Genomic DNA, 27,306 nt, shown 5'->3' on the forward strand with positions numbered 1-27,306 from the left:
CACAAAGCTAACAGAAAAATAAATGATACAACCATACTTGATACTATACGTAACTTAAATCATGTCATGAAGATCATTTTGCACGAACATAAATGATTGTTTTGTAACTTTTGTTAATAATGTAATGCTTTTCAACGTTTGTTTTAAAACGCAGAAGCTGTTCTGACACAACGACATAGCCTAAAGACGCCTGGGTCTGGATTAAGACCAATTGTTTATTTTATTAAATAAAAATAAAATACAGAAGATTATTTTTAATCTTCATAATAACGACTTTGTAAGTAGAACTTGTGACTATGTAAAATTTTGGCATATTTCTTTTATCAACTAACATGGGATTAACATATTGAATACATCTTGACTTGACTTTCTAGAGTTTTATATTTACTGATATATCTTGTGTGCAATGTAACATTAACGTACTAAAGGCCCATTCACAATGAAAATTAAACATAACCGTAACATAAACACAGAAGTTTGCGCCCAGGCTACCAAATGGGATCATTCACAATGATTCACAAAATCATTGACTTAAACATTACCGTAAGACGTTAACATGAAAGTTTACAAACTCCAAACTTTCATGCTTATGCTTACGTGATTTGCAAACAGAACACAATCGTGGAGCGCTGAAGCATACGGCAGAATATGAGGAAATGGCGTCGTTGTTATGTTTCCATGGTTACCAAGTATGTTTGCTGTTATGTTTAAGTTCCCATCGTGAATGATGGTATGACTTCTTGATTTTACCGTAACGTTTATATTCTTAAGTTAACGCTTACGTTATGTTTAATTTTCATTGTGAATGAGCCTTTACTTTTTTTTTCAATCTGTAATGAGATTTTTTCCTTGGTTATTTATCGACGCTGTATCAATTACTGGGTTATTTAGCTGCGACAGAATTGGTAATAGATTGTATTTGGTGAGATGAGGCCCAGAATTAGCCACAGATTACCTAACATTCGCCTTATGGTTAGGGAAAACCTCGGAAAAGACCCAAACCAGGTAATCAGCTCAAGTGGGAATCGAATTCACGCAAAAGTGCAAATCCGGATCAGCATGCTGACGCGCTACTGCCTGAGCTATGCCGGTGGCCGAGATATATGGTTTAATCTTTTGGGGCAATAGCACTAAAGTTGCCAAAATTTTAATAGTACATAAAAGATAGTAAGAATTTTAACAAGAAAACACTCACTGGCACAATGTAAACCTTTATTCTTTGAACTCAAGATTTTAACTATAGGCTAATAAATTTGTATATTTTTTATCTTTTGTGGTAGATGTTTAGAACAATATTACATATTTTAATCTAAGATATGGTACTCGCTATTATAATACTATAAATAAAAGTACTGTAATATTGATATTCCTTTTCTATACTAACCAAAGTTCATAATAATGTCATGGTTAATAACTCTGTCTTCTATTCTTCACGCTCGCTACCAATAATGCACTGTCCTAAAAATTCATTCACAGAACACTACACTTTTTATCTTTCACAGTGTGACTTGCTAAAGCTTGTAATTCCCTCTCCTGCAATTTGAGAGATTGCCGGGATTTGTCAAAATTAAAAAAATACATTGAAAATTCATCTGTCAAAGAGTAAAACACCTCACTGTCAATAAATGTAAAATATGGTTTGCAAATCTGGCTTTCAGGTGTAGCTCCCTGTGAAGCAGACTTGAATAATTTCAAGAGAAAAATTGTTCAGGAGCCGGGTAGTGACCCCGGATCCTTGGAACGGTGTAGAGTGTAGTTCCTGGTTAGCTCAGTCGGTAGATCATTCGTGCCCTAAGCGGAGGGTCCCGGAATCGATACTCGGCCCGGAACAATTTTTCCCTTGAAATTATTCAAGTCTGCTTCACAGGAAGCTATACCTGAAAGCCAGATTTGCATAATATATACGTCACTGTAGGTACGTTAACAGAAATACACAATTTAAGTCACACAGAGTATGTGTGAACTCAGAGTTGGGTTCTGGCACCTTGTCAGCCCACTTGAGTTGTGTGGATATAAATGGAAAAATTGGTACTTTGTCGGGTGTAGTTCTTGGGTAGCTCAAGCGGTAGGGTATTCGTGCACTAAGCGAAGGGTCCCGGGGTCGATACCCGGCCCCGGAATAATTTTTCCGTTTGAATTATAAAATATGGTGTATCTACTCATCACTTTGTGTCCTTTCTCTCTTTTAAATTTTATTAATCATATGTAGTTACTAGACTTAATATATGCTACAGTACGTAGTTAATAATTCTATCAAATACTTCTTAGTGTAGGTTATATTTTGGGTTAAACACATTACTTAAATATTTATATGACATTACTGTCTTGTAAAATCATTTTATTGTGTCTATTATAATTTAACATATTATATTTTATACTGATTAATCTTGCTCAGGATAGGGACCAATGGCGGACTTATGTGAGGCCGGCAATGAACCTCCAGGTTCCTTAAAAGCCAGTAAGTAAGTAAGTAAGTAAGTAAGTAAGTAAGTAAGTAAGTAAGTAAGTAAGTAAGTAAGTAAGAAGTAAGTAAGTATATTTTATACTATTTTGCAGCAATAGTTCTAGTCTAGTAGAAGAGAAAGCCTGGAGGTATTATTTCCATCACACGAATAATATGAATAATTTCGAGGGAAAAATTGTTCCGGAGCCGGGTATCGAACCCGGGACCTTTGGTTCAAAGTACGTTAAACCAAAGGTCCCGGGTTCGATACCTGGCCCCGGAACAATTTTTCCCTCGAAATTATTCAAATCATCTTTACAGGGAGATATATCTGAAATCTTGATTTGCACACGAATTATATATATATATATATATATATATATATATATATATATAATTGAGAAATGTAAATGTGTGATTTTTAAGGGGAGTTTTTCGTTTACGTTATAGAATATCCCATAGTAAGATAACACAAGACGACATCACACAACCTACAGATAAACAGTCATGCCTGAGGCGGAATTTGAATCCATGCAACATCCAAAGTTTTGTGCCTGGCTGCTGCGTACATGGAAAATTGTTCATTAAATAACTTAAATGATACGCAGATTCTGAATATTTGTATCATTAAATACATTACAGACCAGCTGCATAGAGAACATTAAATGAAATACCTATGTGTGCAAATTTCATTTATCTTTGTCAAAGAGTTTCGCAAAGAAAGGAAGTGCTACAAAATATTTATCTTCGAAATATGTTTTAAACCCAAAGGTGTTTAAAGATCTTTAGAAAACGAAATCGACTATTGTTCAATAACAAATAGTAATAGTGTACGAACCCCAGAGCTTTATTGGAAAGCGCACAAATATGTTTCAACTTTATGGAAAGTAAAAAGTCACCATACAAAGATGTGACAGTAACAACGACAAATGAAGGCAGAAAGGAAAATGTATGAAGAAGATACACAGAAAAGAAGCGACGCAGGGGGTACAGGGGGCTCGCAAAAGAAGAGGGATGAATCCCCTTCCCTCCAAACCACCTCCTTCCGTATCCTTTTTGTTCATTACCAGGGGTGATCTGGGAGCTTTATGCCTATATCAGAAGTAGGAACCTCCATTAAAGCTATTCCTACGCACAACCATAAATAATATCTCCCCCCGTTCATTTTTTGGCAACTACTGTAGCCGTTTTTTATACTACATCACTTACATTAACTAGGGGAAGTGTACTGCCCGTAAATATCAATACATATTCGGTAATGATATAAGAAAAATGGAGGGTTCCCTGTAACAATGGGTGCTTTAATTATTTCTCCTGTGGTTTACTAAAATGGTTTGTCGGTATAGGGAGTGTGATGAAGCAAATTCGGTTCGGTTCCTGCGTACATATTTCTTTAAACTTAAACCTGGTCACGCTGTCACAAACAAATGTAATTTTTAATTCACAATTTCTTTGTGGCAGATGTGCGCTTATGATAGACAAATTCAGTGTCAGAGAAATTCTTTAAAATTGTTGGCTCGCCGTTAGATTTCAGCTGTAGATACAGTAAATCGGGCAATAGCTAGTAATGAGCAGTGGCGTAGCATGAAATTTTGAGCAGGGGAAGCTAACTCAAGTTGTCTTTCATACAATATGAGATACAGTCTTAAAATAAATAGTAGTCAATGTCAAGTCAGCAGTCGAAGATTGGTTGGAACCTCGTAAGTAACACCAATAAGGTATGACCTCAAATGATACGTAGTAAAATATGATTTCACGGTTTACACATATCTCTTAACAAATAGACACGTATACGTATAACATTAGATCACTCCCTGTCATACTTAGAGAAATCATAGTATTAGTATCATTACGTAAGTATGCGTCTGTCTTTTGCTTGTGTCCTTCATTGACAGCAAGGGAGTCGGTCATTTGTTTTTGAAATCACACTTTTGTTCGTAAGTCAGTCTTGATAATACAATTGTCCTAAAAAAATTCAAGTAAATTAGTGTCAGGAACTGTTATTTCACTCATTATTTATTATATCAGTCACAATGCACACTAACACTTCAACTGAACACAACTGACGAAAAGGGATAACTCGGAAACTACTTATTTTAAATGTTAAAGCTAGCTTCTTGCGAGCCTTGCGACTAGGGTAGTTTAGTTAGAAAGAGATGGAAAATCTGCGGGGTGGATTACACAGAAGAAACCAGTCTGCGTGGAAGCTGGTGTGTGCAGACTTCTTGTTTACTGCTGCATCACAAATCATCCTGAGCTGCCGCATCACAATATTTAACGCGTAAATACAAATTCTATTAAAATTAATAAATACTCCATAAACTGCAGGTTTATTATGAAATTATTATTCACTGGGAAAGCTAAGCTTTTTAGCTTACATTGACGCTACGCCACTGGTAATGAGGGAGACTACACTTCGATACCTTGTGGTAGTTGTAGTGTAAAAGAGGGCAGTATGACAATTTCGTCCATGTTGCATTTCGGCACTAAATAATAACTACAGTTTAAAGCGGCTTTAAATAAAATAATAGTACTACTGCCAGGACAACACAACTTCACACGCTGACGAAGACACAGTGCAGAAAGGAAAGCTGAATTCTCGTCACCAGAACTCTCGTCATTCTACAACCTAGTCACTGAAATTTTGTCACCCGGTGTTTTGGTCACCAGTACTCATTTTTTTTATAAATAATAATTTATTTTGACAAGTAAAATATCCATAGGTACACTGTATAAAATGTTATATGATTAATGTTTCAAAACTGATATTTAGATATTTAAGATACAAAGCAGCCATTAAAGAAAATATTGCAATAAGCTTAGTCAAACATAAAACTAAAACTAGAACTTCGTAATTATTTTAGAACATAAGATCGAATTTACCAGCAATTTCACACTCATTAATATTATAAAATGCTTTGGTCACAAGCCAGTTTTTCAATACTGTCTTAAATTTATTAATCCTACAGGATAAAATGTTACATGATTTATTTCCACCCATATTGTGTCCAATGGCTCTGAAGTATGTGAGAACATCACCATCTTCTTTATAATCAGGGTATCGTTCTGCGATCCTACTAATCCTTCTGTGTAAATTCTCCACTTTCTTCTTTTCATGGGGTGGGGAGGACCTTCGCAATAACCCTAAAGTCCCTAATACTTCGGATGATTCGATTTCCCCTCTGTGATGCTCCATCAATATACAATAAATTTGATAATAATTAAAATAAGTAAGAACATCACCTCACACGTAAAATATTTTTCCCATTGTACTTATATGTGTACTCACTGAAACAACCTTACAATGACATTTAAATCTCATTATACTTATATGCATAACCACGGAAACAACCTTAATGACATTTAAATATTATACTTATATGCATAACCACGGAAACAACTTTACAATGACATTTAAATCTCAATATACTTATATGCGTAACCACGGAAACAACCTTACAATGACATTTAAATCTATTTATACTAATATGCGTAACCACGAAAACAACCTTACAATGGCATTCAAATCTCATTATACTGTACTTGTAACCACGGAAACAACCTTACAATGACATTTAAATCTCATTATACTTATATGTGTCCCCACCACGGAAACAGCCTTACAATGACATTTAAATCTCATTATACTTATATGCGTAACCACGGAAACTACCTTACAATGACATTTAAATCTCTTTATACTAATAGGCCTATGCGTAACCACGAAAACAACCTTATTATACTTATATGCGTAACCACGGAAACAACCTTACAATGACATTTAAATCTCTTTATACTAATATGCGTAACCACGAAAACAACCTTACAATGGCATTTAAATCTCATTATACTAATATGCGTAATCACGAAAACAACCTTACAATGGCATTTAAATCTCATTATACTTATATGCGTAACCACGGAAACAACCTTACAATGACATTTAAATCTCATTATACTTATATCCTATGCGTAACCATGGAAACAACCTTACAATGGCATTTAAATCTCATTATACTTATATGCGTAACCACGGAAACAACCTTACAATGGCATTTAAATCTCATTATACTTATATGCGTAACCACGGAAACAACCTTACAATGACATTTAAATCTCATTATACTTACATCCTATGCGTAACCACGGAAACAACCTTACAATGGCATTTAAATCTCATTATACTTATATGCATAACCACGGAAACAACCTTACAACGACATTTAAATCTCATTATACTTATATCCTATGTGTATCGACGGAAACAACCTTACAATGGCATTTAAATCTCATTATACTTATGTGCGTAACCACGGAAACGACCTTACAATGATATTTGAATCTCATTATACTAATATGTGTAACCACGGAAACAACCTTACAATGGCATTTAAATCTCATTATACTAATATGTGTAACCACGGAAACGACCTTACAATGGCATTTGAATCTCATTATACTAATATGTGTAACCACGGAAACGACCTTACAATGACATTTGAATCTCATTATACTAATATGTGTAACCACGGAAACAACCTTACAAGAACATTTAAATCTCATTAACTTTTTCCAATAAAACATGAATAAAGCATTACAATATGTAATCTGTGACGAGAACATTAGTGACTAAAATGTAACCGGTGGCCAGAACGCCGGTGACTAAAATGTAATCGATGACAAGAAGGTGTAATTAAGATATCTCCGGTGACGAGAACTCCTAGACCCGTGTGGAAACAGTACAGTTCGTTGCGTAAAAGGTACATTACCTTTTTAAATAATTGTAACAATTTTAAAGCGTCTATAAATTTTTATTTAATAAAATTTACCTTTTTTTAGAAATCCCAAACATCGATATAAATATACTAGCAGGACTGATCTGTTCTTTAAAAGAAAGGGTGAATTTTGTAAAGCAAAATCTATCGTCAACAATAATATTGTGAAATGTGTACTCTAAGAATGGATTTTTTTTTTTTTTGTTCATAATTGTAGAAATATATCTTCCCTTTTACCTGCGGTTTGTTGGCTCGGCACAACCCCTGAACCTCAAACAGTTATAGTTCACGTTTTCCCCACTTAACCGAAAGGAGTGAGATCAGAGTTGCATACATTAGAAGGGTCATCCTTTCTTACACGAGTATGTAGTTGTGCACGCGCCACAACTTAGGAACCTTCGTGTGGGTCATGATTTGCATGGCACACGTCGGCTATTTACTAGAATGTAATGCAAATCTTTTATTACTACGCACGTGGATATACAAATTTAAATATAACGATTGTAACTTCTCTTCCTTCCTGATGCCGTCGCCTTTTCTTAAAGGAATAAATAATTTATTTGCCAAACACGTCCCAAACACTATTCAGTTGCTTACAATACCATTCTATCATATTCAAATTATTCTAATAATGTATGTAACATCCAGCCTTGAAAAGATGCGTGAGCAAACGTAAATCATGTAGGCCTACAACATGCAGGCAAGATTGTGGAGTAAAAATTGTTGTTGTTTATAGTTAGTAAAATAATATGTACAAAAATACAGTCTTAATTCTTCCCTGAAGGAGTAAAAACTCGTGCTCAGGAAGTCATCTAAACACATACTTGACACAAATAGGGGAGAGTTGAGTAGAATCGGACATCGGGTAATATCGGACAGTAACTTTCTTTCATCTACCACCAGATGATAGTACCTCAATGACATGGTTACGTTTCTGTGATGTCGCATACAGAAACGTAAACATATCATTCAGGTATTAACATCTGATAGTAGATGAAAGAAACGCACTGTCCGATATTACCCGATGTCCGATAATACCCAACTCTTCCCTAAAGGTAATTATTTGACACCAAGTGGGACAAGGAAAGAAAAATTATAAGAATAAATTAACTTTAAAAAATACAATTTCAATTTTAAAAATTTAACTCATAAAAATATATATATACATATTAAACAAATATATATTCTTTAAAAATTAAATTCCTGACGGTATTTTAAAAATTTTTGATACTAAAATTTTCCAAACTTAGCCATTTTGCAATTATTTTATTACATAACCTTGGACCAAAGTAGGCACCATGGCTCAGAGCTGTGCTTGTGAAACACTTTGGTTCCTCTAGTCGTATAAATTCGGATCTTTTAGTTCAATATTTATGATGATACAATTTGAATTTATTGCGATTTTTATGTGCGAAGTTTAATAAGACAATATAATACATTTGTTTAATTTTCAGAACATTAAAATCAGTGAACAAAAGGTCGGATGTGTAATCAATTGGTTTACTAAGGCAAAGAAAGGGCAATAGCAGGTACGATTGATTTAGTTTCAATTTAGGGAAAGTATATGCAAGATGACTAAAGATGGAATTTTCAATTCTGGCATTATTAGACAGTTTTAGGCCTATTAAATAACTTCCGAAAATTTTAGGTCATAAATACATATAGAAGGACAATTTTAAAAAGATAAAAGTAGGCTTTGTACATTCATGGTAGACTTTAAAGTACGGTAGGTTAATTTTACCGAAACTAAATTTTCTATGTTTACGTACATTTTTCTCCAAAACTATTGGTACTTACTTACTTACTTACTTACTGGCTTTTAAGGAACCCGTAGGTTCATTGCCGCCCCCACATAAGCCCGCCATTGGTCCCTATCCTGAGCGACATTAATCCAGTCTCTACCATCATATCCTACCTCCCTCAAATCCATTTTAATATTACCTTCCCATCTACGTCTCGCCCTCCGCAAAGGTCTTTTTCCCTCCGGCCTCCCAACTAACACTCTATATGCATTTTTGGATTCGCCCATACGTGCTACATGTCCTGCCCATCTCAAACGTCTGGATTTTATGTTTCTAACTATGTCAGGTGAAATATATAATGCGTGCAGTTCTGCGTTGTGTAACTTTCTCCATTCTCCTGTAACTTCATCCCTCTTAGCCCCAAATATTTTCCTAAGAACCTTATTCTCAAACACCCTTAATCTCTGTTCCTCTCTCAAAATGAGAGTCCAAGTTTCACAACCATACAGAACAACCGGTAATATAACTGTTTTATAAATTCCAACTTTCAGATTTTTTGACAACTACTGGTAGGCTACTACAGTATATAAATTTTGCACACAAGTTAATGTAACCAAGATCTATAAATTAATTTAAGGATATTTTAATATCTTGCTTAGAAGACAATTTGTACAAAAAAATTCAAGTTTATACCTAGAAATACCGGAGAGGAACATCAATGGGGACGCTGGGAGAGGGGATGTAGTGGAACTGATAAGAGGTGTTGACAGGCTAAGGGTCTGACCATTCAGCTACTGCAAGGGTTAATAAATGTATAGCGATTCGTTAACGTTTTTATTAAACTTATACTGTAGACGTTATCAGTTCGGAAGCTGGCGAATAGGGGCGTGGTTTCAAGTAGCTTCGGAACGAGCAACTGTTGATGCATTCCTTTAGCATTCTTCAAAGGGCCGGTGAGGTGAGTCTCGCATAAAACATTATAAATATTCCATTCCTAGGCCTTGCAACAAATCCGCCAATACCTAAAAATGCACGTGCAATTACATCCACAACAAATACGCATGCTCATTTGAAGGCAGTTCTAAAATTTATAATTTCCTGTCAGGTTTTCAAAGATGATGCAATCCCTCATGCAACAAGATTCCAATAAGTTTAAAATAAACAGATAAAATCTATCATAGAACTGGACTAAAATGTATAATCAAATTAATCTATCTTAATTCTGATGTATGCAGCATGACTAAGAAACAGCTAAGCATATGACCAATTCACTCTCTTATTTTTATGGACGATATTCTGGTACTAAAGATGCATTTTGAGCGATATTGATTATGGGAAACGTATTTCATTCAAATGAGAAGTTTCCTTTCTCATTTAGGTGTCTGAGAGCACAAGTATCAGGAAATAATGGCCACTACATTACGATGACCATCCATTTCCAACTAGTTCGATAGGATCATGCCACTTACATGCTTTATTGAACGATACTCTTCATAAAGACAAATTTAGATGTGATACACCATATATTTCCGACCCCGGTTTCTTTTTCTTATGGAGGGAATTGTAATTTGTCCTTTTTTTTCTAATTTAAAAGAATATTAGTTCGAATACAAACCTTTGAAGAGGGTAGTATTCCAAGCTCGTATGAAGGATCGTACACTGAAAAGTATGCAAAAGAAACCGTATCACTCTTGGAAGTACTTTCAAAATGACCAAAGTATGTACACCAAAATCAAAATGAAACTGAGATACGATTCAATAATTTTCAATGAATTTTTTTATGTAACGCGAATGTTCAAGTTTACGATTTCGAATGTAATGATTCATCAGTGAAAATTATTATTCACTTTTGAAAAGAGACAATTTTATTAAGTTAGTGCAGTAAAATAGTCGTATATCATTTCAGCAATGTTTGTTTACATACCGGGGTCGGAAAATATGCAATTTGCTATCCAAGAAAACCTTCCTATTCTGGCCCTTTCTGTTCAACCATGTTGAACAAGTTAGGAAAAAGAACAGGAAGACTAATTGGATAGTAAATTTCATGTACAATAACACAAATATATTGTCACTGTATACTAATTCTACACAAACACACAAACATGTCATTATAACACAAGTTGAAACTCCATAAATGTATCTATAATTATTTATATATCTAAAGGCAGTATTTAAATTCTTTAATTTTAATTTTTTTTGACGATACTTAACATATTGCTTATTATGTCGTCATATTTATACCTCATTTTCTGTTTTGTTCATCAAAAACCTCCCTTGTCTTATATTATTTTGAGCAGTTATGGTATACATAATTGGAATCTTCGGTCTGGTGAATGGGAGAAAAGCTCTTCTTTCACTTTTGCCGAGGGTCTATAAAGCTGTTAATTGTTAATAAAGACTGGAAGACTAAAAAGCGATGGATTTACCAGTTTCGAAATTGAAGCGGAAAAAAATTGTTGAGATAATCACTCTGGTGCATGATGACGACCAGAATTCAGAGGTATATTATGGAAACTCCCTCAGCTTTTTAAGAATTTTGGTCTTGTTGGTTTTCATTGGATGCAATGTAAATGTAGCTTTGGAGAAAAATGCCAAGGATTAGCTTGACAGATAAGAAAACAAATTAGTAAGTACTTGCTAATGTAGAAGATATATTATTATATCGACCTTGTTCAAACGGGTGTTTGCTATGTCCATAATATATAGGTACTTATTTTGTACTGTATATAATAATAAATACTAACACAAAATAGTAATTTTTACTGATATATTACGTCACAATAATGCCGTTAAATAGCATATTACGATATAAAGTTGGGAAATGCTTTTTACAAAATCGAGGAAAAATTTGAAAAACGAGCACAGCGAGTTTTTCAATTTCCAAGATTTTGCAATACATTTCACAAACATGTATTTTACATTTTTTTTACGATGTTTTTAAAATTGTAAATACAATATATTTTTCATTGAAAATTTAGATCAATATTATTCCAAAGCCTTCGTAAAACTAGTCTATATCGTAATGGTAACTAAGTAACAATAAGTACATTATGACGGATCTATTTTTGTATAGTTTTATGTTATGAAGAATGGTTTCCCTAGCAACAAGTTTCTGTGCGGAAATTGTAACTTTCAAGGCGTAACAACAATAGCTGTAAATACAACAAAAAACACGATCGTGCAAAAACAAATTTTAGAGCAAAATTATGGGGAAGAAAACAAAAGAAAGTCCACGAAAGACGATACTGAAAAAGACGACAATCATACTTCCCTAGTACAAAGACATACTAGAATTCGCGTATACAAGACCTTGGCGAGACCTGTACTTTGTTACGGCAGTGAGGCATGGACATTGAGGAAGAAAGACGAAAGCAGAATAACAGCTAATGAAATGAAATTTATGAGATATACAGCGGGATATACGAAATGGGATCACAAACGCAATGAAGATGTAATGGAAGAATTACAACTAGAACCTGTAATTAATCACGTAAAACATTTTCTGAACAACTGAATAAATCATCTGCATGCGTAAGTTAGAGATAGAATCCCAAAAATCATGCTCCACTATTGTCCAAACGGGAAGAGATCTCTCGGTCGTCCAAAGAAGCGCTGGATTGAAAATTCAACTGTGAGATCGTAACAGGCCATATGGCCTAATACTTGAAGGGAAGAAGAAGAAGAAGAAGAAGAAGAAGAAGAAGAAGAAGAAGAAGGAATGAAAAGAGTAGTCGAAAGATTGTAAGAATGGTTTCACTGATAGGCCATTGTCTTCAGATGAAAAGATGAAGAGTTGAAACAGCAATAGGCCGGTCGCTTCGTCTAAAACCCGAAGAATAGAAAGAAGATTCGATGACGAACGCATAGTTATTGCTGATTACTTATATGTTTAATTATAATATACGAGTAATTGTAAAACCTTGCATTCTACAGCATATTCTCTTTTAACAAAGAAAACAATTGAGACAAGCGATAAACTTTTCGTGAACACGAGATATGCTGTTAAAATGGCGTCATCTAACATGCACAGACAAATCGTTCAGGTGACTGCAGACACACAAAAAAAAAAACAGAGGGCACGAAAGGGTAGAGAGAGAAGCAACTACCCTACCGCAAAACGTCTAGACCTTAACTATTATTACAGCAATTTTAAATTTTCGGGATTCAATTTACGGGCACATTTATGAGCCTCTGTAAACAATGAACCCATTCCGTCTGTTAAGAACTATCTACGGATTATATTGACAATATTCACGAAGCTCGAAACATATTTTCATGCGAGGAACGCGAGAGATGGAAGGAGGAGGAGAAAAAAAAAGTGCCTGAATTTCTTTCCACTAAAAAGAGGGTCAAGTTAAATCCATATCAATATGATTACGTGGGTTATTTTTATGTTGTAACGTTGTCAGTACATGCAAGAAATCTTGGCTGACATGTTCTAGTCTGTACCATCCAAACCCCACCTGTAAAGTTCGCCACCCGCATAGCAACTGAGTACAAAACAACAAGGGGACCGATACCACAAATCTACGCTTATCAAGATGAAGTCTAGCTTACGTATATGCACTTAAGAAATCGGATTTTGAATACGTGTGTCAGATAGGAATGCCATTTATTCTGCAAGATTTGCATTTAAATCTACTTCTTCAAACTCAAAAGCAATAAAGCTGGGCGATTTTATTAAAAGGGGGACGTATTTAAGTATTTGAGTTGACGGAATAAAACAATCAAACACGCCTGTTCAATTCTGAGTCATGTTATTTCTAATATATCCAAACTATATAGGCTCATACGCCTACAGACTTACATATATATATATATATATATATATATATATATATATATATATATATATATATTGAACATGTCAGAATAGCACTAAAATCACGTTACTTATGAAGCGAAAGCATATAAAAAAGAAAGGAAAGAAAACCGCAACTGTAATACATTAATAATATTGAAATTGTTAAGAGTATTACGCACAAATGATTATACTTATACAGGATATTCCATTTATCTTGTGCACCTATTATAACTTTTTTGTTTGCATAGGTAGGCCTATTGGAATTTTTGTTTTTGAGCGTTATGTTAGAACGAGGGGCTAACAAGAGTGTGGAGATTTGGTACATGTAACTGCATTATGGTACAATATACACGTCACGTCATCAGTTTTTCAAATAGCACTACATACTTTAATCATGTTACATTGATTACACACTTTAAGACGAGTTCAAAATGTATCACAATGTCACCTTCCTAAGCAATAACAACAACAAAACGAAACAAAAAGGTACTTCCAATGTGATAATGTTATGCTTTGAGAGTCACAGCAGATGTTCTAAATGGTGACCATTCACATTAATGCACATTCGAAGGCGTTCCCCGAAAGACCGTATGATTGCCCGGCATGTTGCTAGTTCAATGGTCACACAAGCCTGTCGAATGCGTAGCTACATGTCGTCTGGTGTTGTCAGAATATTCTGGTACACACTGTCCTTTACAGTTCTCCACAGGAAGAAGTCCAGTGGCGACAGGTCCGGAGAACGTGCAGGCCACTGTACGTGGATTGTGGCATCGACATTTGCTGTGGTTTGTTTACATGTTAAGACAGCAAACACACAACACCCGACGTGTACGGACGTCAGTCGTCTTTCGTTTTGTGTAAGTTAATGCACAAGATGAATGGGACACCACAACAAACGGCACATTCTGATGGCATTCATTTTGCATTTTGTTGTTGTTGTTGATTGGGAAGGTGACATTGTGATACATTTTTGAACTCGTCTTAATGTGTGTACTCAATGTAACATGATTAAAGTATGTAGTGCTATTTGAAAAATTGATGACGTCACCATAATGTAGTTATATGCACCAAATCTCTACACTCATGTCAAGGAAGTTATAATAGGTGCAAAAGATAAATGGGATATCCTGTATAATAATAAACATGATGTAATATTATTTGTTCAGGAGCAAGTTGTCATGGTTTGCAAAATAATAATAATAATAATAATAATAATAATAATAATAATAATAATAATAATAATGATAATAATAATAAAATCCTTGTAATTTGTCAAGTCACATACGTTGTTCATATACTGTAAGGACTTAATGGAAGTTAAGGAACCATATAATGTTTGTTGAAGAAATTAAAATATATATTTATGATACAAGTGTTAAAAATGGAAATTTATTAAATGCGTAAGGTGTCTGCGAAACGAGACCAGGGCCGATTGTAACAAATCTTTCTGTTAAATACATATGATAAATCGGTTATATTATATTTGTGAACATGTTTCTGTAGCAGCCGAAAATAAATGTGATTTTATCCTGCATACGTATTGTATCAATTATTGTACCAGAATAGAAAATTGAGGAGACGTTGAGAATAAAAGGGATTTCAGTTTTCACAGATGTGACTCTGCAAATAAGATTCTAACAAGTTAAACTTATAACTATGATAATTTTTTTTACTAGATAGATTTCGCCCTACATAGTTGTTACAAAAATACACAAGCCATATATCAGTGAACGGTTTCTTTCTAAATTTCCCAGCCATTTTTAAACAGACACGCTCTAGTGAACACCCCTTCTCTTAAAACTCGAAAAATACAAAGAAGACCCCCAGACATGAATACTGAAATCCGAACATTTATTTAAAAAAGAAAACTTTGCATATAACCCACATTGATAAATGAGCTTTCACATATGTACATAAAAAAAGAAAAGATAAAAAAAATCTTATTCACGACGCAAAACCGTGTGTGGAAAAACGAACGTTTTCTAATATTAAATCATCTTGCATATATATGTATAAAAAGTTTGCATGGATATATTATCTTCATACATGTAAAATGTAAAATGATAACAATGAGAGGGGAAAAAATTGTATTGAAAACTGATGATGGTAAAAATATAATACTTTTTTTTTCCTAACTCGTTTTCTCTTTCTCTCCCCTGCAGTTCCCGCTCCGCGGCATATTGTTCCCAAGTTTCTGACAATACCGCACGGAGGGTGGAAAAAAAATAAATGAAGGTGCTCTGGCGAACTAACTGTAATTTCGCACCGCGACTGATGAATAACACATAAGTTATCGATGAGTGAAACCTCGTCTCTCCTCTCCACCCCCTCGCCTCATACGAGGCAGGATCCATCAGATCGTTAAACGTGGCCACCGAAATACTTTCTTTTTTAAAACTATTCCAAATGTTTAAATATAGAATTCAAAATTATCCCATTCCCTTCGTTTCTGTCACAAGAATACGGTTCTTTAACTATACTCCATGGCCCAATCTTCATAAATTTACTCAATAAAAGTGTGTGTGTGTTTTTTTTTATTTGTTGCCGTGCTCACAAGTCCATAATATCAATTCTTAAAAGTCAGTATTTCTACATTTTACCCATCTCCATCAATACATACAAATATGTAACACATTGTCATGCATAGCTTGGATTTTTTTTTCTGTGTTGCTGTGTCCTAAGGGTGGAATGGGTAGGCCTAATCCGCGACAACAGTTGAAAGTCAGTGTTAAAAGTATTTTTCGCACTAGTTTTAGAAGTATTTTTTGCACTAGTGTCAAAAGTATTTTACGCACTAGTGTTAAAAGTAGATACTTTTCGCACTAGTGTAAGAATTACTTTTCCCACTAGTGTTAAAAATATTTTACGCACTAGTGTTAAAAGTAGGTACTTTTCGCACTAGTGTAAGAAGTAGTTTTCCCACTAGTGTTAAAAATATTTTTACGCAGTAGGTACTTTTCGCACGCTATTAATTTATACTCAATACTCATTTTTAACACGCTTGCCCAGAACTAAAAGATCTATCTTTAGGAATGGTTATCTAAAAATAGATTTCAAATATGCAACGGGAATATCATGTGGTCCCCACCTGTGGAGTAACGTCTGATCGCGAAATCAAGTGGTCCGGGCTCGAATCCCGGTTGGGTTAAGTTACTAAGTTTTTTTCCGGGGTTTTTCCTCAACCCAATATGAGCAAATGCTGGGTAACTATCGGTGCTGGACCCCGGACTCATTTCACCAGCATTATCACTCCATTCCATTCAGGCACTAAATAACCTGAGGTGTTGATACAGCGTCGTAAAACGACCCTCTAAAGAAATCATGCGTAAAATATCGGTAATACACAAGATGAAATGAGATTTATGCTATATGCAAATTATTTATAAGGAAATTCATTTCAATTTGTCCCTAACACATCTGGCACTACAATAAAGGTGTGCGCACACACTCAATTGGGTTTCATAGAGACAGGAAAGAGAGTTTCCATTCTATTTTAACCTTGGTACTATAAGACGATGCGGTCAGCACCCGCTTCGGGCGCCTTTACCCTACAAATGATCTGATATTTACTTTTATAAGAAGAAGTACGGACTCCGAAGTATTTCTTCAAATTAAGATTAAAATAAGAATGATGATATAAACCACATTTGAGCCCGAACACAATCAATCGTAATATATTGCATGTATATAATCCGGACTCATACTAATATTGTGTTGAAATGAAGTCAAATATCAGATAATATTTTAAAAATAATTAGTAATAAACATTTTTGTTTCTGCTTTACTATTCCAATTATTAAGGGCATGAATGGGCTTCAAGTACAAATCGCTCAAGGCAGGTGGCCTTAGAAAATAGGAACGGTAAGATGTAATTTATCTGTATAACCCCTTTATATGTAGCAATTTTTATACTATTTGAAAAGGAAATTAATTGATTATAAATAGCCCTACTTAATGTCTCCATGTTGTTTTCCCTTCCTAGCTTTTTAAAATTCAGTAATTTAACTAATATAATTTTGCCCTTTTGTAATTTGATGAGGCAGTGCTGAGGTAGGGAATCATTTCCGCCCGATTATTACCAAACTTGGTCGATGGTGCGAGATGATGCTTGAGAATGGCTGGTGACCCCGTTCCGTTAATGGAAGGTGAAATGAAAGAAGTTCGATACTGGATGCCAGGGGGGTAAACACACAATAACACCACCACCAGAGAGACGGGGGGAACAGGGGAAAAAAAAGAGGCAAAGAAAGGAGAAATATATATATTACAAATGGAGAAACGAAAGAGTGAAAAGAAAATTAAATATAATGAACGAAAAAATGTAACAAAAGATTCTGAACCAAGATTCATGAGTTCCTATTATTATATATAATTTTTTTTCGGTACACTTTTTTCCGTTTTAACTTGATAACAGAGTGTTTTTCAGCAGCCCCTCACTCTATTTTAAACACACGCTCTCCGAATATTGTGAACAATGTTTCTGAACCATATTTCAAATAATATTGTCATGGTGGCCGTTATGTGATGTAGCAAATGGCGGCAATGTATGAGAATAAAGGGGTGAGGAGATGGGACTGATAAATGGACGATTCGTCGGGAAGATAAAACTATACTCTGAAAAATCTACTTTCAATAAGCGTGCATGTATTCAGATGTCAGTGTATTTAATGCAAATAAATCAGGATTAATCAGATTTAGAAGTTTTTTTTTTAATTTAATGATGGAACAAATGATTTTAGCGTGGCATTATCAAAATAGGAAACGAAAGTAAAATCGTAGTTGACGATGAACCGATAAGAATGAAATAATAATAGTAGAAGATGGTATAATAAAATAAGTCAGTTGTTTCAGATAGGCCTACATGGAATGCGAGCTATCTTACAAAGACAATATTAATTAATTAATTAATTTATTAATTAATTTATTTATTTATTTATTTATTTATTTATTTATTTATTTATTTATTTATTTATTTATTTATTTATTTATTTATTCTGGTGTAGTTAAGACCATTTGGCCTTCTCTTCCATACCATCAGAAATACAAATACACAATAATATATTTTAGTAGGTTATTTTACGACGCTTTATCAACATCTTAGGTTATTTAGCGTCTGAATGAGATGAAGGTGATAATGCCGGTGAAATGAGTCCGGGGTCCAGTACCGAAAGTTACCCACCATTTGCTCATATTGAGTCGAGGGAAAACTCCGGAAAAAACCTCAACTATGTAACTTGCTCCGACCGGGAATCGAACCCGGGCCACATGTTTCGCGGCCAGACGCGCTAACTGTTATTGCACAGGTGTGGTTACAATAATAGATACAAAAAGAAAATCACACTATAAACAAAGTAAAGCCACGTAAAAATATACACAGGTTGCAGTCACACAAACTTTAGACGAGTGATTAAATATCACAATTAATTATATCCTAATTAAATAACGAACATAAACAAGAAAGTTGCAGTTTTAATCTTGAGTTAAAAAAAAAAATGAACACTTCTAGCAATACCTAAAAACCACGAAATAGACTTTAAAGTCCGGCAGTCCCTGACGTCATTAGGTAACGAATTCCAGAGACGAGGTATTTCTAAGTGTAGGAGGATGAGTATAAATACGTTGTGTGAAGAGGGATAGAAAGAAGTGCTTGATGTCGATTTCGAAGAGTTGTAAGACATTGAAAACGCGATGGCAGATAATTCGGAGTAGAAGTAGTCTATGCATGTTTATAAATAGAAGAGACAGTGAATGTATTGTTCTTCTATTATAGAGATGTACCGAAGTATATAATGACATTTCCGTGCACGAATTCCGCATTACCTTTTGGTGAAGGATGGGTGGAGCGGAGAAAAATTCTCTCCGACACCGGGAATCGAACCCGGGTTTTCAGCTCTACGTGAACCCGGGTTCTAGCCCCGGTGTCGGAGAGAATTGTTCTCCATTCTACCTATTCTTCACCGTATTGTTCTTCGTTCCTTCAGACGTATCCATAAAATAATGATCTTCATATAAAAATAAACAGGTTGAGACAAACCTGTGGAACATTGAAAAGTATATTAATGAAGAAAGTCAGACATGAAACACTCCTCAAATTTTATAAAATGACGGTTATTCTATCTTTAGTACAATAAGCGCGAAAACTGGGTGCTAAGAAAGGACCATATACGTCGAACAGAAGTGGCAGAGATGTGGTTTCTGAGAGTAGTGACGTGACATCAGCTGCTGTTCAAATGAAATAAGGGATGAACTAGACGTGACAACCTGAATGCAGAATGCAAACAAAATTGGAAGTATAATTTAGAATGTAAAACTATCAATTGCCAAAAGTAGTGAATGGCGACCGAGAGGACAAAGAGACCCGGAAGATCCAAATTACGTTGGATTGGCCAATTTAAATTGTAGGCGGAACAGAACAATCAGGCCTAATTCTGGAAGTTGTTGATAATAATGGATATTATTATTATTATTATTATTATTATTATTATTATTATTATTATTATTATTAAGGGTGAAAGTCCAGAAAGATTTTACAGCTGAAACAAAAAACTGTTTTCTGCTCAATGCCCGAACTTTATTAATTTTCCGATTCATTAAAATTACTCCTAAAATTTTCACGTAATTCACATACTTGAAACGTCTATCTGAAAATTTAAACAATCTGGCGTTCAGTAGAGACACTTCCAAATATCAATCAATCTTCTTAATGTATCCAGTTGTTTGCTGACAACATAAAGTCCACTATAGTCCACTGTAGTCTATTCTACAGACGTGGACAAATTATTAACAAAATTGACGATTTTTATGATAATTCTATTTACAAAATTTGACTTCTCAATTTAGACTACAGTTGACAATTTTGCATATTTCTATCATTACAGTAGATAGAAATATGCAAAAATGTCAAATGTAGGCTATTCTAAATTTAAGAGTCAAATTTTGTAAAAAAATATGTAATAAAATCTTCAATTTTGCTAATAATTTGTAAATATGCAAAAATGTCAACCGCAGTCTAAAGTGAAGAGTCAAATTTTGTAAAAATATACAAGAAAAATCTTCACTTTTGTTAATTTGTAAATATGCAAAAATATCAATTGTAGTCTAAATTGGAGAGTCAAATTTTGTAAAAATATACAATACAAATCTTCAATTTTTCTAATAATTTGGAGATACGCAAAGATGTCAACCGTAGTCTAAATTGAAGAATCATATTTTGTAAAAATACATAATAAAAAATCTCCAATTTTGCTAATAATTTGTCCACGTCTGTATATTCTATAGTCTAGTCTATATGAGAAATGAGGGTTATTTTGATCGGTGTTCATTATAAATGCCTGTTGCTAGTAGCCAGAGTTGGGGTGTAGTCAATATATACTGCAGGGCTGTGTCTTCTGCAACTGGTACTGATGATTTTAATTTACTTCTTTTGTGGTTTATGGATGGACAGTATAGAAGAATGTGTTCCAGATCTTCATCATGATTATCACACCACAGACAAGTAGGATTAGCATAAATGTGAAATCGGTGTAGGCACAATTGTGTGACAATGTGACCTTTTCTGGCTCTTGTTAAAAATGTTTGAACACGTCTGGGCAAGTTTTTGTACATTTCCAGGTCATTTCGTTACACTTCCAAATATGCTGGAAGTAACCCCCTTTAACAACTAATGCATTTTCAGGAATGATGTTCTTTTTAAATTCAAAACAAGCAAGTATTGTTTGAAAATAAGTCTTATTAATTTTATTACGTAAACAATTAAACATCTTAACATGAATTAAACTAATTTCATACTTTTTCTTACAATATTGAAGTTTTATGTATAATGATCTCTGTCGTATTTTTATCGTAGCTGTCTTCGGCGACAGTTCAAACTGCTGATAGAATTCTTCCTCAGTGTATAAGACAGACTAACTTTAAGTCATTAATTTGCAGTTTTTAAGAAGAACTTTTTCTTCTGGATATGCAGTGACATTAGACAGTTTCACAAAATGTATGTGAATTAGGACTTATAAAAAGTGTGAGTGGAAATTCCATTGATGAATGGTAAAAAATGTATCAAAAAAGAGGAAACTTCATCAGGACCTTTCTTCGCCTGACCTTTATGGTAAATATACAACACAGACTTGTTCAAAATTAATTCCAATTAAATTAGCCTGTACTCTGATGTAGCTGTGTCTTGTTAATTCAAATAGGCCTGCATCTATTGTAACAATGATTACAGGCCTCATTACCAGTGTTCATTATAGTATTCAAATACCCATACCAATTACTGTTAGGGCCGGTATTATAAAAGCCGTTTAAACCTTACGTTCAGTTTAAACCGAAGTTTTTTGTTCTGCTTCGTATTATAAACCGTAACTACCAGTTAATCTTGAGTTGACTTGAGTTTAACCTGATCGGCAGTTCTCCGCCGTTTAAACTGCAGTTCAAGGCTCAACAGTGCAAGATGGCGGTTCCCGCAATACACATGGATATTGCAGATGTTTCCCAAGAACTTATGAGTGACGATATCGTGAGTGATCAATATTACTGAACGACCACGGCAGCCAAGAATTTTTGGAAATAGAGTGCACCACTTTAAAATATACATAAATGAACATAAGTTTTAAAACAGATTGAGGCTTTCGAAGCAGACAGTCCTAACATTCAGAATTCGGCTTATAGTCCTAACCTTGTTTCGAAAAATTGAAACTAGGATAGAACATGCAACAGAAAAATGGGAAATTGCAAAAATATGTGTTTTAGGGTTTGAATTTAAATATTATTTGAAAAGATAAATGATTTCTTTTTTTATTTTTGAAAACATTCTGTTGAATCTCTGCATCAGTTACTAGTTGCACTGCGCTATTTTTCCTCTGGTAGCAGACATACTAAAAACTATGGAAGGTTTCGGAGGTATCCGTAAATCTACTATAAACCTATTGCGCATTGTACTGTGTGTGGCAGTCTTCTGGTAAGAATTTACTATGGGGCCTGATTTATAAATACACTAATAATATTACCTAATTTTACTAGATTCGTAAAAATAATTTTATTTTTGACTGAATTCTGTTTCGTAAATATTCTAGACAACACATCAAATACGCATACAAATATTATTACTTCATTACTCAGTCGCGGATGGTCATGCAGGTTTAGTTTGGTTGCATTGTGTTTGGGAGAATAACGTTGGTAGCCAGCGTTAAGAAACTAAGTCTGACAAGCATACTGAAGTACGCGGTATTGGTCCTCTTTAGGTTTTTATAATACCCTCTCTGATATCGAAGAATAAAGATGTTTCTTAATGAAGATTCTCCATGAATGTCGGCTATTTTAAATCAATAATATAATTAAACAGTTGCGATGTTCTTCTTTTCTTTCCTACCAGTAATACCAATCGTATTCCACTACGGTTTAACTTAACCGAGACTCTGCAAGGGTACGTACACGTTGGAGCGACGATAAACGATAAAAGAAGCAGCGATGCTATATCAGAGAGAATTGAAGCATGCATCGTCATTGAGGTGTGCATATTGGAGTAACGATAAAAGCGAAGATGCACGATAAAAGCGACGAAAAAGATAAGTACCATTTTCTTCGCTCTTGTCGTTTATATGATCTCTGATTAAGATAATATTAATCTGTATAATGACCGGTGGTTATCAATACATCCGAATATTAATCGATTTATTATTATTTCGGCATATTAAATTAATTATTGTAGATATTGGCATTTGATCAGTTGTGTATTTATTGGTCATATGTTATGTGATCACAAGAACCAATCACAACACAACGAATTTATACAATCTTTGGGATGAGAAACTGGTTTAATTTTGTACGTATTTAACTTATATTAACCTTGAACTTAGCTATGTTTTTTTTTTATTTAACGACGCTCGCAACTGCAGAGGTTATATCAGCGTCGCTGGATGTGCCGGAATTTTGTCCCGCAGGAGTTCTTTTACATGCCAGTAAATCTACTGACATGAGCCTGTCGCATTTAAGCACACTTAAATGCCATCGACCTAGCCCGGGATCGAACCTGCAACCTTGGGCATAGAAGGCCAGCGCTATACCGACTCGCCAATCAAGCAGCTGATATTTCCTATATATCTTCTTTCATTATGTGAATGCATAGAATATCTACTGATAATTCAAAATGTTCGCTTCCCGCGTCCTCGTTGCTCCGATATGAACACTTGATTCTTTGATAATACCAAAGCGTCGCTAGGTAGTTTCTTTTATCGTTTATCGTTGCTCCAACGTGTACGTACCCTAATACGGCACGTTGGGTTAAACTCATGGTTAGGTTTAACTTAGGTTTAACATAATCTTTAGATTAACCGTATTCGTAAAACCGGGCCTTAAAGTCAGAATTTCATGTTGCTATTTTTGTATCCCTTAAAGTCTTCGTATGTTTTAGTATTACGAAAATGCGCCTTATCCTATACAATAGTTCACTACACACCTGGCCGCCGAGATTTTCTTTAATTAAAATTCAAGACTTGACTGTAGTGTCATTGATTTTCAGGAGACCTCATGAATGGTTCATCCAGTCACACCCTCCTCCCCAACTGCCGGGCAGGGCCCCTTGTGTCGATCGTTGCAATCACTAGTTTTACTTCTTGTCGCACCCCCTTCCCCCACCCCCGCTTGCTGGACCGTCGGAGTACGAACCCCTAGCGACCCATAACGCACCGTACTTGACAGAGCACGGGGAAATTGAATTCAGGAATGGATTTGCTTTTCTTTTTTTTTTTCATTCGTCCCCCTCCCCTTTTTATCTGTCTATCCTGTCTTACACACACGGCATTCCAAAACTCGCGATAAAATTCCATATACACTTGCAGAAGACTTGTATACTCACGGTCTTACTAATAAAAACTCTATATACAGACGTTTAACTGTCTTATACTTATACAATGAGTAGCTCGTTCATAAGTCGTGTGTAAATTCCTTACTAATAATCACTACATACGTCGTGTATAACAGTATAACTGTTACACTGATACGTCATAGTTTCGTCATTACTTCGTTACGAAAGTAATAGAATATCTGAGGTTCTCTATTGCATCCGGTAGAGCGCTCTAGCGTGGCGTGTTAAATATCGATAGTACAACTGGCTCTAATCGATTACCATACTACATTTTGGTCAAAGAGTACAAGCTACAGCAATATTATTCTAATAATTCTATGATCTTTGGTTTGTTCTTCTGTGGTTACAAGGTAACCATCATCATAAAATGACAGTCGATACGTACAGCTATTAGAGGGGCGGCCATTTTTTTCTCTATATACAACGCTTAAAACAAGGGGTTTCGTGTATATAACTACTGCAAAGCAATTCCCATTGTATAGTTACAGCCTGTTTATACATCCATAGCTTATTCACGGTTTATTAGTAACGTTTTCTGTCTCAACTCTGCATAAGTCTCGTATAAAAACTATACACGGTTTATTAGTAAGACTGTCATACTATTACACAGAGTACTGCAAAACTATACATCGAAACTTTCAGAGGGCACGAAACTAAGTATTTTAAGAATAGAAACAAGGTGTCCTAGATGCTTCATGAAGGCGTTATATACGTTAACATGTTGAAGTCAAATGTCAAGAAGCTTACTGTTTAATATAAAACATGCCTGCATAATGTTGAAATTGAGCCCTACTACCATTTTGGCAACCATGACAGTGCTGTAACAAGGATTGACGCACTCTTTGAAAGATTCCAGGAGTAATCTGAATGATTTATGCTGCAGCCATAATGAGCTGTACCAATGTTCCTTCATTGTCGACTGCTTTGCAGTAAACTGAGTCCTTCAATCACCCCAAAGGAAATAATCAAGCTGTGTCTAATCAGGTGAATGTGGAGGCTTTCCCGTTCGACCAACACATGATACGTTCGTTTCGATTTAGAATGGAGTAAGTGCAGTGGTTTTTAGACGTTGACTATCACCTTTGTAGACGTATAAATATTTTCCTTTTATCACTTTGTAGAAACAGTGTACTATCACAGACTTACTCTTGTTAAATTACTTGCCAGTTAATCATGTTTTACTTAATTTTATTTAATTGATTCCTCTCAAACTATTAAGAAAATAAAATAGTTGCAAGTGAATTTCGATCTATTTTCAGCTCTATAACATTTTTTCTTTATAATATTTTCTTGTGAAACATACAGCGAAGATAGTATTTACAAATAATAAATTGTTTTTCCTGGTTAAATCTCTATGTATAATAAAATGTGCTTGCACAATGCAGGCCTATGCCTATACATCTTTTCCAAACTCCAATTTTTAACCGTTCTGTGTACCAAAGTTCAATATTCGTAAGTGAAAAAAATCCCTGGTTATGTGTCCCAGCAATGATATGCTATTATCTTAGGTAATCCAGGTCAAAAGAAAACACTACATACATATACATTCTACATTCATTCATAATGTTGTGCCCAAAAGGTATTTCACTGCAAACCCAGCATTCTCCAATTTTTCCTATTTTCCACCTTCCTCTTAGTCTCCGCATATGACCCACATATCTTAATGTCGTCTATCATTTGATATCTTCTCCTGCTCCGAACTTTTCTTCCGTTCACTATTCCTTCCAGTGCATCCTTCAGTAGGCAGTTTCTTCTTATACAGTGACCCAGCCAATTGCCTTTTCTTTTCCTGAAAAGTTCCAGCATTATTCTTTCTCCACCAATTCTTTCTAGCACATCTTCATTTCTTATTTTCTCTGTCCATTTCACACGCTCCATTCTTATACATACCCACATTTCAAATGCTTCTAGTCGCTTCTCTTTACTTCGCTGTAATGCCCATGTTTCTGCCCCATACAATGTCACACTTCACACAAAGCACTTCATTAATCTCTTCTTTAGTATTTTTCCAGAGATCCGCAGAAGATGATATTTTTTCTATTTCAAGCTTCCTTGGACATTGCTATCCTCCTATTCTACTTCCTGGCTGCAGCTTATGTTAATGCTTATAGTATACCCCAAGTATATGAAGCTGTCTATTTGTTGCACTGTCTCAATTCGAATTCGTAAGTTTACCTTCTTTATTTTTCTTTCGATGACCATGGTCTTCGTATTGTTTGCATTTATCTTCATTTCATACTGCTCACAGCTGTCATTTAGCTCCAGCAGCATATCCTTTAATATCGTCTCCACTTCTGCTAACAACGCCATAAGGATATAATAAATTCTATAGAGTAGCCACTCTGGACAAAATAATTGTTGGCGAAAAGAGAAGTTGGATGTACTTCTAACAACAAGACCTGCTTTAGAAAATAAATAGGATTCAAACTCGTGAACGCATACGAATTGTCCTTTATTTTTTTTTCTTCCGATGACCATGATCTTAGTCTTCATACTGCTCACAGCTGTCATTTAATTTCAGTAGTATGTCCCTTCGTATCGTCTCCTCTTCTGCTAACAACGCCATATTAAGGAGGTATAAGGATATTATAAATTCTATAGAGTAGCCACTCTGGACAAAATAATCGCTGGCGAACTACAAGAACTACAAGATCTGCTTTAGAAAATTAGGATTCAAACTCGTGAAC

General features: G+C 34.7%; 1 protein-coding gene across 4 annotated transcripts in view; it reads right to left on the reverse strand.

Moving 5' to 3' along the window:
- zfh2 (Zn finger homeodomain 2) overlaps positions 1 to 27,306 on the reverse strand; it is a 570,193-nt gene that overhangs the window by 71,481 nt on the left and 471,406 nt on the right. The window contains exon 5 of one of the 4 annotated variants that reach the window (XM_069845225.1): positions 10,576 to 10,619. The exons of the other annotated variants lie outside the window; for them this stretch is intronic. Within the exon in view, the coding sequence (XP_069701326.1) occupies positions 10,576 to 10,619 (44 nt within the window). The remainder of the gene's footprint in view (positions 1 to 10,575; positions 10,620 to 27,306) is intronic. 4 annotated transcript variants of the gene reach the window in all.

This window comes from Periplaneta americana, chromosome 14 (genome assembly GCF_040183065.1).
Source record: "Periplaneta americana isolate PAMFEO1 chromosome 14, P.americana_PAMFEO1_priV1, whole genome shotgun sequence".
Classification (NCBI taxonomy): Eukaryota; Metazoa; Arthropoda; class Insecta; order Blattodea; family Blattidae; genus Periplaneta; species Periplaneta americana.